The sequence below is a fragment of the Molossus molossus genome, unplaced genomic scaffold (genome assembly GCF_014108415.1).
Source record: "Molossus molossus isolate mMolMol1 unplaced genomic scaffold, mMolMol1.p scaffold_m16_p_3, whole genome shotgun sequence".
Taxonomy (NCBI): domain Eukaryota; kingdom Metazoa; phylum Chordata; class Mammalia; order Chiroptera; family Molossidae; genus Molossus; species Molossus molossus.
The window spans coordinates 98,116,740-98,129,394 of NW_023425366.1; the positions used below are offsets into that span (position 1 = coordinate 98,116,740).

The window sequence follows — 12,655 nt, forward strand, 5'->3', positions numbered from 1 at the left end:
TATTCAACTTGGTGCCATAATATACTTTCTCTTGATTTCCATCCCGCCTCCTGCCTCCCCTTCTCCGGGTCTTTTCCAGGACACCTCTGAAAGTGTGGGCATTCCAGAAGGTTCTGGTCATTCTCACTGCAGTACTCTGGGCTTCCGTGTCTGCTGCTGGGCAGGGCTCAGCCAGCCCTGGGCCCCGAGCTCTCACCGGCCTGCATCTCCAGCCTCAGGCCTGTAGGTCCAGCTCCCCACACACAGGTCCCCTTAGTGTTTCACTGGCATGGCGTACTCACTGGAGCCAAACCACACTGCTTCTCACCCCTTCCCTGTGTCAGGCCAGTCCCAGGACCCGGAGGCGTGCTCCTCCTTCAGGGATGCCCACATGATCAGTCCCCTGGCCTTCTCATCCCTCCAGCGTGGAATGACAGGGCACAGCTGGGATCCAGAGGGGCTCCTGGAAAAAGTCCAGGTCCTGCCACTGCAGCCTCAAGTCCCCCACCCCTGCCCAGGGCCTTCGTTCTGTCTTAGCCCATCACCTGCACTACCTGGCCTTGCGCAGCTTCTTCCCTGGGGCTCATGGGCAGTCATCCTTCCTGCCTACTGTGAGTGCATGCCAGCCAGCCCACAGTTTCACCCAGAGCCACCTCCTCAGGGATGGCCACCCCGACACTCAGCCTTGCACCCCCTGAGGTCAACTTAGCGGCTAACCCAATGTCTGGGAGCGTTTGCAGCAGCAGCAGGCTCTCTGGGCCAGCTTAACAAAGTACCCTGACCAGCTGGCTGGGCTGCCTGGGATGGAGGGTTTGCTGTCGGCCCTCGCACACTCAATGTCACGTGTGCTTGGGCAGGGACCTGTGTGCCAACCCTTTCGCAGCAGATAGACACAAGTACACCGGAAACACCACATGCCCACCCCACTCCCGTATCCACAGATGGCTTCAGGAGCTGCAGGTCACTCCTATCCCAGGGTCCTGGCTGAGACCATGCTGTGGTGGCCACAGGCTAGTGACAGACAAGATAAGCAGTCTGAGGAGTCACCTCACTGGCATTGTACGCAGCCCACATGCCATGCTTCTTCGCACAATGCTGCGTGCACTCCTCTAGGGACAAGGGCTCGCCCTGCTGGACAGCAGTACATTGCTCCATAGGTTCTTCCCTGTCCCTTCCGTCCCTGGGGCCCTTATCCCTGAAAGTGGGCTGCTATGCACCTGAGCCTTCTCTGGGCTCCACACCTTCCACTTGTACTGAGGTCTGTCTACCCACCCCCACGGGGTCAGTCCCAACACCATTTTTCAATTTGCTCCTGTTTGTGGCTGTCTTTATTGATACCCAGTGACCAGAACTGTCCCCTCTCAAAATTCCACTCCCACATCTCACTCCAACTTCTGTCCACCTCACTTCCTAAGCATGCATGGTGCAGCGGCTAGTGGGTAATGGCATTTGGGGTTTCTCTTGGCCTCTCGCCCATGGGGTCTGCTTAAATCTCTTGTAGGCCAGACCCCAACCCTGCTATCCACAGGCCTCCCTCCTTGACTCGGCACTGGCCTCTGGTCCAGCCTCTTCCCCCAACTCCACCTTGGGCCCCCTCACTTCTGCCAACACCACCTACCTTCCAGGTACAAAGAGGGGTTCAATGATGTCTGAAGAAAGAAATCTATTCAGGATCTGAACCAGTAGGCCTTCCCTTGGTGTGGGGAAGGGCTTATATGTAGCCGGGGTGGACACCCTGGGATTTGGCCTTAGGCTGGGAAGTTTATCTGTAAATGGGAATCATCTGTTCTGACTGACTAGACTGTGGTGAGGTGTGTAAGGGGCTTGGTGTACAATGGGCATCTAGGAGATGAAGCAGGTAGGGATGAAGCCAGCTGCCCCTGCCCCTGCCCTAGGCTGGGTTAGCCAGCTGGTCAGCAGGTGCACAGTAAGGTTGGGTCCACCAGGAAGGCACAGGGGTCCTGCTGGCACTGCACAGCATGAGGCCTCTGGGCATTTCTGAAGCGACAGTGCCCCCTGGTGGCCATGAAGTCCTCCCCAAAGGACAGCGCTGTGTGCCTCAGGACTTGAGCTTCCCTTCCCTCTCCGGGGCTCTGAGAAAGGTTTGTTGTCGCCATTTTATAAATGAGGCCCAGACCAGGCAATTCAGGTGCCCAGAGTCACACAGCCAATCAGAAGTAGAACTCAAATTTGGGTCTGCCTGGCTTCCAAGCCATTACAGGCTGTCCTCCTTGTCAGTGGCTGCTAAATGTTCCCACGGGGCCTGGGCTGGGAGAATGCCCCAACTTCTCCCACCTTTCAAAAGGGCAGCAGGAACAACATGGATTTGCTTTGTGGTAAAGACACTGAGCACTTGGACGGAGGAGAGAGGGACAGGGCGGTGGTCAGGGGACTCCTGGGAATCCACTCCATCCCTACCACTGTGCTGGAGCCTGTTGGGTGAGGGGCCACAGGTGTCAGCTCGAGAAGTGGGACCCCACCCCCCACTGCACCTCACATATCTTTCTCCACCATGCTACCCCCAAGCCTCCTCTGGTCATTGACCGGGGGCAGCAGCCCTGGAAGAAACTTGGGGCCCCTTGTGTTCAACCTCCTTGCCCTGCTTGACAAAGGCAAAGTGAGGCCTGGAGAGGGAAGGGGGCTGGCCCAGCTGGTCATGGCAGAGCCAGGGTGGACCTGTTGCTCCTAAATCCTTGACGTGGGCTCCTTCCCCTACCCAGGGAATTTCATGAGCATAGAGAGTTCTTGGGGCCAGGAGTGCCCCTGACCCTGCTGGCTGCTCTACTGATGGTCCTTCAGGCAGTGGAAGCTGGGGAGGGGGCAGCCAGCACTTCCCTGCTGCTCCTGGGGAGTCCTGCTTACTGACTGGTGGGTGGGGAGACAGAGGGGACAGGCACCATGGGTCCCACCAGTCTCCCTCTGATGGTCACGTATTCCTTTGGCTACAGGGCGTTGTGCAGAGCTGCAGGTCCATGTCACCGAGGCCATGGCCACGGTGGCTGAGCAGAGGGAGCTGATCGCCCGCCTGGAGCAAGATCTCAGCACCATCCAGTCCATCCAGCGGCCAGATGCCGAGGTGAGCCCACCGTCTACTCCCTCCCCCCTCACCACCTACTCGGGGCTCTTTCTCTGGGTTTTGCCTGCTTACTTCACCTGAAGGCCCATTTCAGGGTACCAGGCCACAGGGCAGAGTCAGGCATCCTCAGACTGGCTCAAAGCACCCTGTGCAGGCACTGGCTTGGACCTCTGCCCTGGGACCTCTGATCATGAGAGGCTGGGGCCTGAAGGGCCCTTGGAGGTCATCACATCACCCCTCATTTTATAAATGAAGAAATCGGGCTCGGGGGGGGGGGGGGAAGCTGGACTAACCCAGGGCACACAGCAGGCTGGCTGGCAGGGCTGGGGTTGCCCAGCCTGTGCCAGCCATCGGGGCTGAGTGGCCTGTGAGAGGCAGCCTCTCCAGGCCCTCCTGTGGCCAGTGCTGTGCCTGCCTCTGCCACCCGACCACCCCAACTACTCCTTGCCCCCCATTTGCTTGGCACTTTGAAAGGGTATGTTCAATGCCACATATGAAGGTGCCTCCCCCGCTTCCTCTCACCTGCAGGGTGCAGCTGAGCATGGCCTGGAGAAGATCCCAGAGCCCATCAAGGAGGCCACTGCCCTGTTCTATGGTGAGGAGGGGCCAACCTGACCCACCAGTGCAGCCATGGGCCATTTGGGAGTGGGCAAGGGAGAAGAGGTGATGCAGCCAGAGCCCTCATTCCAAAGAGCATGGCCCGTCCCCCAAAGAAAGTCAGGGTCCCCCACCAAGCCATGCAGCAGCAACATTAAGGAGGGGTGAGCTCCCCACTTGCCCTTTTACGCCTTAGCCTGACGTGCCCCCTTAAGGCGACCCCCTCTTGGCCCTTCCAGTGGCCTATAGAGGGGTGGTGGGTGGTGGTCAGCTCCCCAAGGAGGCCTTGGCGTGGAAATGCAGCCAGAGAGCTCCCGGCACTGGAGGGGAGTAGGCCTCCTCCAGTGCTGAAGCCAGAACCTGGGGAGGGGGATACTCATGGCTTCCAGTGTCCTCAGAGTTCCTTTGCTTCCCCTGGAGCAGAGGGGCCCAGACTGACAGGTGCAAGGGTCTTTGATCCAAGTAGAGAGTAACAGGGTAGGTAGGGGCTCTGGGGCCTGGCCTTCAGACAGTGTAGGCAAGGGTCTCCCCTCCCACAGCCCCTATTCTCATGTTACCCCCCTCCCTGTTCCCCAGGTCACCTTTCCCTGACCTCTTAGCACCTTGTGCTCAGACACCCTGTGCCTTCCACTCCATGGCACTTGGCCAGAGCTCCCTCGGGGCTGGGACCACCCAACCTGAGGGCCCCCTGCCAGGCTCTGACTCCTGCCACCCCAAGCCACTCTCCCCTACCTCCTAGGACCATCAGCACCAGCCAGTGGCACCCTCCCCGAGGGCCAGGTGGACTCTCTGCTTTCCATCATCTCCAGCCAGAGAGAGCGCTTCCGGGCCCGGAACCAGGAGCTGGAGGCAGTGAGTTACATGCTTCCCTCCCCTACGCTCCTTGGACCTGAGGACTATGGGGGACACTCAGGCTTGGGGGAGAAAGATGTGTCACAGACCATAAATTTCAGTGGGATTAGATTTGTTCTGTACATTCAGGGAGGGCTTTCTGGAGGAGGTTGTGCCATGTTGGGCTTTGAAAGAGGAATCGGACACCCAAGGCAGAGGAGACTACATGAGCAGAGACAGGGGACAAGCCAGAAGGGAGTGCAGCTCATTCCCAGGCTGCAATAGGAAGACAGAGTTGCCAGGCAAGTGTCCTATAGCCAGATTGGGGCACCAGCAAAGGATTTAAGCAGGGGAGCAACACTGCCAGGATGGAGGGTAAGAAGGATCACCTGGGCATCCAATGCAGGACAGAAGCTGGCCCAGGAAGATGACTTGGGAATGGTCACCATCATCCAGGAAGAAACATGTACACCAAGTGGGGGACTTGGAGAAGCGGGGGCAGGTTGGAGAGAGGAGGGTATTTGAGATGGATAAAGATGCACAGTCTAGGGATGTCAAGGCTCCATGAGGTCGAGAGAGCTGACTGGCTGCTTAGCGCCTGGCTGCTGGCCTTCCTGGAAGGGTACCATGAGGAAGGGGCGGTCAGCAAAGGCGACCGGTCCAGATGCATGGCCTTTAATGTGAGGTGCCTCCACGTAGACATTGCTGATACATGGATGGCTGTGTTCCTGGAAGAGAAGGGACAGGACAGCAGAGAGTTGGAGACAGGGTAAAAGAACCAGGAGCACACTATCTCTTTTAAAGCCTCCAGAGTGTCCCCACAGAAGGAATAGACACTGGATCCAGAGTGCAGAGGGCCCAGTGACAGACCAGGGGAACACCCAGAGGTGGCGCCATCCTGGCCTTGGGGACTCTGCAGACCCCCTATCCCATAGAGCCAAGTCCTCCCTGATTGGTCTCCCAGGAGGAACAGGAGCCAGGAAGGTTTCCATCCTTCTCAAAGAGCCACTGCTTTGCTGACGGTGGAATTTCTAGACCTTTCCACTCCAAACTCAGTTCCCGCTATGGAGTTTCCAGGCTCAGACCAGGGAAGGCAGACATTCACTGAGAGCCCATTGCGGGCCAGGCCCAGTGCTGGTCTGGTGACAAGGTGGGCCAGACCCAATGGGACCCTCTGATCCAGGCTCATGAGGCTTCAAACGAGGGGTGGTCAGGGACGCTCCCCTCACAGCTGCCTGCATGGGCAGTGGACTGGGAACACCCACATGCCATCGGGAACCAGAGACAGCCACGCAGTGCGGTGCTGTGCAGCCCTTAAAAGAAGGCTTCTCGATAAATTAAATGGAAGAGAAAATGTAAGTGTTAAATATCTACCTTTTGCTTTAAAAATCTAGACATTTTTTCATGTCCTTTGTAAAATTTGTGGCAAAACACACATAAAATTTACCGTCTTACCCATTTTTAATTGTACAGTTCAGTGACATTAAATATATTTACCACCATCCACCTTGGAACTCCCTTCATCTTCCCAGACTGAAACTCTACACCCATTGAACACTGACTCCCCGTTCTCCTCTTCCCAGCCCCATTCCACTTATGTCTCTGTGAATGACCACTCTAAGTACCTCATATGGGTGGACTCATCCAGTATTTGTTCTTTGTGACTGGCTTATTTCACTTAGCATAATGTCCTCAAGCTTCCTCCATGTTGTAGCATGTGTCAGAATGTCCTTTTTTATGGCTGAATCATATTCCATTGTATGGATAGACCACATTTGCTTCTTTGTTCATCTGTTATGACCACTTGGGTTACTTATCTTTTGACTACTGTGAATAATGCTGCTAGGAACATTGGTATCTCTACAAGTCTTTGCTTTCAATTATTTGAGGTGTGTCCCCAGAAGTGGAATTGCTAGATCACTTGGTAATTCTGTTTAATTTGGGGGAGGGGGGATCATACTACCATGTCCTTTTTAGTCCTGTTTGAATTTTTTTTTTATCCTCACCTGAGGACATTTTTGCATTTATCTTCAGATAGAGAGGGAGGAAGAGAGAGAGAGAAACATGGATGTGAAAGAGACACATTGAGTGGTTGCCACCCACACGACCCCAACCAGGGCCAGGGACAACCTACAACTGAGGTACATGCCTTTAATGGGAACCTGGACTCTCCAGTCCGCAGGTCGATGCTCTAACCACTGAGCCAAACCAGCCAAGGCAAGTCCTGTTTGAATTTTTAACAATGTGAATAAAACGCTTACTTAAGCCAGGTGGTATGGCTCAGTGGTTGAGCATTGTCCCATGCACCAAGAGGTTGCTGGTTCGATTCTTTGTCAGGACATGTGCCCAGGTTGTGGGCTTGATCCCCAGTAGGGGGAGTACAGGAGGCAGCTGACTGATGTCTCTCTCTCACTGATGTTTCTATCTGTCTCCCTCTCTAAAATCAAGAAAAACATATTTTTGTTAACACCTATTTAAGCATTTGAATAAATTGAAAAAATGAGATCCCATTTTAGCTTGCCCCTAGCTTGACAAACATTAAAATCACACAGTATATGATTTCATTTACATGAAATGTCTAGAATAGGTAAATCCACTGAGACAGAAAGTACATCAGTGGTTGCCAGGGGACAAGGGAAGAGGGAATGGTGAGTGACTGCTGACAGGTTGGGGTTTCTTATTGGGGTGATAAGATGTTCTGGAATTAGTAGAGATGGAATTGTGAAGCTACTAAAAAAAAACTGAACTGTAAACTTAAAAATGGTGATGTTTATGTTAGATGAATTATATCTCAATAATAATTTTTAAAGGCTGATAATTATATAAACAAAACATGATGAAACCTGACCCAAGAATTGTGACTTCTGTATGAGGTGAGGTCACCAGAGGAAAAGGGAGACTTCCCAGATCAGGCAACTGTGAGCAGGGTCTTAGTAGGTCAAAGAAAAGGCTCCAGGTAGCGGAACAGTACCTGTGCCAGCAGAGAGGCCTCTCCCATCACCCCTTCTACCGCTGGCCCTGCCTGCCCACCCCCCACCTGCCTGCCCACAGGAGAGCCACTTGGCCCAGCACACCATCCAAGCCCTGCAGAGCGAGCTGGACAGCCTGCGTGCCGACAACATCAAGCTCTTTGAGAAAATCAAGTTTCTGCAGAGCTACCCTGGCCGAGTAAGTACCCTCCCCAGTGTCAGCCCTAGGTGTACCAGGCCGGGAGAGAGGTGTCCGGGCACTCCGAGGCAGGAGGGGCCGGGGCATTGAACTGCTGGGCAGTACCAGGCCATCTGGCCCCCTCTGCCTGCCAGCTGTCCTCCCTAAGCTGGGAGAGCCCCCCACAGTGGGGCACTGGTGGAGGCTCATTCATCAGAACCAACCAGAAGGTGGTGAGGCACACCAAGAGGCAGGGGACCCAAACTTACATTGGTTTAAAAACCATACCAGAATTTAGTTCAACATCCCAAAAAAACAATCAAGAGAACAGCAGAAACCTACTCACTTGGTTCTGGGCCCAAGAGGACTGCCAATGGCTTCTCAGCCCTCAGGCCTCACAGGGAACCCTCATGCAAGGAAACCTTCTGTAACTGTGGAGAAACAGATGCAAGGTGCGGTGGGGGGGAGCAAGCAGCGACACTTCTGGTGTGGGCCTCAGCCCCTGACCCTCATTCCACCCATTGGAGCCGTTCTCAGGCCACCAGAGGGCGCCCAGACTCCGTGCAAACCAATAACACACACCAGGTGGCTGGCTGGGGTTTCTCTCGTCTTTGAGGTGCCTACCTGCTCCCCATAGCCACCCCACACACTCCCAGCAAACCCCCTCCAAACTCACCTCCTTGCATGAGGCCCAGCCTGTCTGTTTTATACATTGCAGCCCTCATTTGGGCATTAGCTCCCCCTCCCTGCCCTGAGGCGCTGAGGCCCTGACCTCATGGGAGACCACGGACCCTGTGCAGTGCCTCTGGACTCCAGCTGCATTTACACCGTCACTGTGGGCCCCTTTCCCCACCTTCACTGTGCTGCTGAGGTTCCTTCCTGATCCTGCCAGCCTGCCATCCCTCAGCCCAGGCCTTCCGTTGGGCCCTCATGACTGAGTCTATCCTTTCTCCCCACACAGGGTGGTGGCAGCGATGACACAGAGCTGCGGTACTCGTCCCAGTATGAGGAGCGCCTGGACCCCTTCTCCTCCTTCAGCAAGCGGGTGTGTGAGCCTGGCCTGACCCCACCCACTCACCTGGCCTCAGCCTTCCCTTACTGCCCACTCCAGCAGCCCCGGTCCGTTCACTGAAGCCCAGCCTCACACTCACTCCACACACAGACCACCAGGGCAGCCTGCATGCCCACTTTGGTGCCATGTAGGCCCAGGGTCCACCTGGGGCGGGCCCAGAGTACCAGGAACACCTGCCTGATGGCTGTGTGACAGTGAATGGATTAACCTCAGGTGTACACTCGGGGTTGAGGGGTAACAGGCAGACAGGCAAAGAGCTCCCAGTGTCAGGTCACCTGTAGTACCCCCCCTCCATTAGTGTAACTCCCCTCCCCCACCTCCCAGGCCATAGAAGCCCTGCCAATAGACTTTCCCTTAGGCAGAATGGGCCACCACAGAGAGCATGAGGCAGCTGTTCCTGGGAGGAACTTGGGATGTCACACAGAAGAGGACTGGGTACCAGGAAGGCAGGCCCCTGGCAGCCCCCTGGTATTCTACAGGAACAGCTGGTCAGAGTCCCTTTCTGTAGTGAGCCCGGGCCTGTGGGGGTCCTCTGGGGTCTTCTCATTATCCCTCCCACTTCAGGAGCGGCAGCGGAAGTACCTGAGCCTAAGCCCCTGGGACAAGGCTACACTCAGCATGGTGAGTCCCCTCCTCTGTGCCCACCAGGGATAGGCCTGAGCTCTGTCTCTGGGCCTCCAAAGACATCAACCCTGAAGGGCTACCTCATCACCTGCCATCCAGCCCAGGCTGGAAGAGCCCCAGCGACCCCAATGACCCCTTACAGGCCCTACCAAGAGTGGCTATATGATCCAGGACAGGGTCCCTCTCCTGGAAGACAGCTCCTCTCATAGCAGATTCTGGAATCCTGCTGCAGAATTCCTATGGCCCAAATTCCTGGCCTATACAGTGGAATGGGAGCCAGCTGCCTGCCCTCCCCTCTCTGTGCTGCCCTGGGGCCTTCTCTGCAGGAGCCCCAGGCAGCCCTGCAGGAGTGGGTGGAGCTTGTCCCATCCCCACTCCACACCTTGTTTGCTCCTCAGGGGCGACTGGTTCTCTCCAACAAGATGGCACGCACTATTGGCTTCTTCTACACACTGTTCCTGCATTGCTTGGTCTTCCTGGTGAGTGTCTAGGCGGGCGATCAGGGATGCATTCACCATGCTCCCCTGACCCCCTCAGGGGCAGAAGGGACCCTGGTACTGTGACCTGGTACCTAGGCCATCCCAAACCCTCACTGTCTGCTCTTGGCCACTTCTCTTCCCTTCAAGGACCTCAGCCCATCCTGGGGATGACAAGCCCACTCATTGGGCCCTCTGGCTGGGGCAGCAGTCCTGCCCCTCTGTGGAAGAGGCCTGGCTGGCTCCATCCAGGGCCCGGTCTTTGAGGGGCTTGGTAGAGAGAAGGACTGCTGTGGGAGTCTGAGGAAGGCAGGAAAGGGGGTCTTTCTAAGTCTACTTAGAAAGGGACAGGCAGGTGGGCTGCTCAAAGAAGGGACATCCTGTTAGTGGCACAGCCCTTGCAGAGGCCATGATGCCCACACGTCCACTGAGTTGGGGGAGAGGGTTCTAGCCTCAGAGACCACTCCCCCCGCCCCAGCCCCAGTGAGGCTATAGTCAAGATGTCCCCTATGTCGCTAGCCTGAGCAACTCTGACCCCAGGGCCCAGCAGGTCCTGGCCCTGCCAGTGGTACACCCAAAAATGTTAGGGATGGCACTTCCGTGTCCAGGCCTGTCTAACCACCCTTGAAACTGGTGCGCACAGAAGCATCTCTAAGGCCCACCAGCCTGGGGTCTGGGCCATGGGAACTGCCCCAGGGGAGGTAGATAGACTGCAGGAGTGGCTGGGAGGCAGGAGAGGCAGTTCATGATGTCTCCGCCTGGCAGGTTCTCTACAAGCTGGCATGGAGTGAGAGCGTGGAGAGGGACTGTGCCACCTTCTGCGCCAAGAAGTGAGGATGTCCCCTGAGCCCCACCATGGTCCCACACTGAGCTCTTCCTCTGTTCCCTGTCCTTCATCCCTCCACCATTGCCTCAACTCTGGTCCACCCCACAGCCCCCCACTATGCCCTCTGATCTCAGCCCCCATCCCATCACATGGTGCATGACCCTGGAGATTTCTATGCCTCCCACCTCCCCCACCCCACCCTACCACACACTTCTCTCCTTCTTATACTCAGCCACAGCAAAGTTTTCTGTGCCCCACAGATTTGCCGATCACCTGCACAAGTTCCACGAGAATGACAACGGGGCAGCGGCCGGTGACTTGTGGCAGTGACATCTCAGGGCCTCCCCCCTCACAACAGTGATGACTGCATTCCCCGCCCCTGCTTATTTAGCTGCTTCTAATGACAGGCTTCCCTAGAGAATCCCCATGGAAACTGCCCTTGCCCTCCGCCCAACAGTGCCAGAGGTCCTAGGCCCCCTTTAAAGAATGTCTGTCACTTCAGGCCTCCTAGGTCCAGAAAGTCCCAAGGCCCAGCCCGCCTGAGCCAAAGAGGTCCCTCAGCCCCATCTCAGGCTGGTGATCTGGCCTGGGCCCTGTCCACAGTGTGACCACTAGCTCTACTGACAGAGAGGCTGTGATACTGAGTTCCCACTGTTTCTGGCCATGGTTAATCCAGTTGGGATCCCCTAGGCCTCTCTGTGCCAGGCTCTGGGATCCCCTAGGGCTGCCCTAGGATCCACCACCACCTCCCAAGGTGTAGAGGACCCTCCTTTGCAGGCCAGCAGTCTCTGAGTCTATCCCTCTCCCCCCCAAGGCCTACCTTTGTCATACTCTATCCTACCCCCAGACCCACCATGATTTTTGCTTTATTCTTTAGCAAGGTATTCTGGCTTCTAGGTGAGGAGTCTCCAGTGAGCACACCCACATGCCATGGGCTCTTCAGACCCAAAGACTGGTCTGAGGGGCCCAGGTGCTTCTCGGCCAAGCAGAACATCCTGGCCTGGCCACCTTGGGGCCACTGACAGATCTTCCTAAGTTAAATTTGTGCTTGCGTGTTCAGCTTTCCACATTTTGAATAAACATATGGTTGCATCCACACTGGTGCCTGTGCCCTGTGACTGGGAATATGAGAGGCTGGTGGGTTCCTGCAGCAACACACTGGGAGCTGAGGTTATATCTTTCAGCTACTCTGCTGATGCAGGGCACAGCCCCTGTACACAGGTCTCTCCCACTTTTTCCATCCAGAAATTCCATGGTTGGGTCCAGAGCTTTGCTGAAACACAAACCTACAGTGTCTGAGTTCTCTTAAGCAGACCAGCAACCCAATCAAAAAGAGAAATACATTCCTTTAAAAAAAAATCAGACTGTGGTTGAATGTGTAACATGTATTGGATATGTGACATCAACTCCTGGGGAATCTCTGCTTCCTTCTCTGTGCCCAGGAGCCATGCTCTTGTGTCTCTCCATGTCCTCCACGTCCCTTTCCCTTGGGGTCCTGTTTGCCCCTGGCACTATGGAGCCCATGCCCACCAAGCGCCCTGAGTGTCAGCCTTGCATACCGACACCTCTGAGCCAAGGTTTTGGGCTGCCTGGCCTCAGCCCAGGCCCCTCATGTGGGTCTCCACCCACCCAGACAAGGAGCTTCCTCTTAGTCTGTGGTGGTTGGCATTCTCTCACTGGCCAGGTGGCCTGAAACACTGGCTCCATACCCAGCTCCCACCCTGCAGTGCTATCCCTGTCTCAGTCCTGAACACTCTACAGCTTGTATACCCAGGGCCCCCCCCTTTGGGGTCCCACCCCAAAACCCCTCATCATCTGCCCCATCACACTTCCTCCAAGGCTCCAGAGCCTCCTGCCCTCAGGAACCTCAGATAGCCCTATCCTCCCTGACCCTCATTCCTGTCCCCATGACGGAGATGCTCTTGACCAATCAGTCTCTCCACCCCACCCCAGCCACTTCCACATTCCCACTACTGGTTCCTCCTTGTAGGTCAGAGTCACTAAACAGCTGGCTCCTCCTCACTTCC

General features: G+C 55.9%; 1 protein-coding gene across 3 annotated transcripts in view; it reads left to right on the forward strand.

Annotated features, from left to right (window-relative positions):
* Nucleotides 1-11,724, forward strand: part of CUX1 (cut like homeobox 1) — a 363,160-nt gene extending 351,436 nt beyond the window's left edge. For all 3 annotated transcript variants that reach the window (XM_036278819.1, XM_036278820.1, XM_036278818.1), the window contains exons 15-23: nucleotides 2,928-3,055; nucleotides 3,584-3,650; nucleotides 4,392-4,504; nucleotides 7,535-7,651; nucleotides 8,592-8,675; nucleotides 9,267-9,323; nucleotides 9,725-9,805; nucleotides 10,568-10,632; nucleotides 10,889-11,724. In XM_036278819.1, coding sequence (XP_036134712.1) covers nucleotides 2,928-3,055; nucleotides 3,584-3,650; nucleotides 4,392-4,504; nucleotides 7,535-7,651; nucleotides 8,592-8,675; nucleotides 9,267-9,323; nucleotides 9,725-9,805; nucleotides 10,568-10,632; nucleotides 10,889-10,958 — 782 coding nt within the window. In that variant the 3' untranslated portion in view covers nucleotides 10,959-11,724. The remainder of the gene's footprint in view (nucleotides 1-2,927; nucleotides 3,056-3,583; nucleotides 3,651-4,391; nucleotides 4,505-7,534; nucleotides 7,652-8,591; nucleotides 8,676-9,266; nucleotides 9,324-9,724; nucleotides 9,806-10,567; nucleotides 10,633-10,888) is intronic.
* Nucleotides 11,725-12,655: the final 931 nt, after the last annotated feature.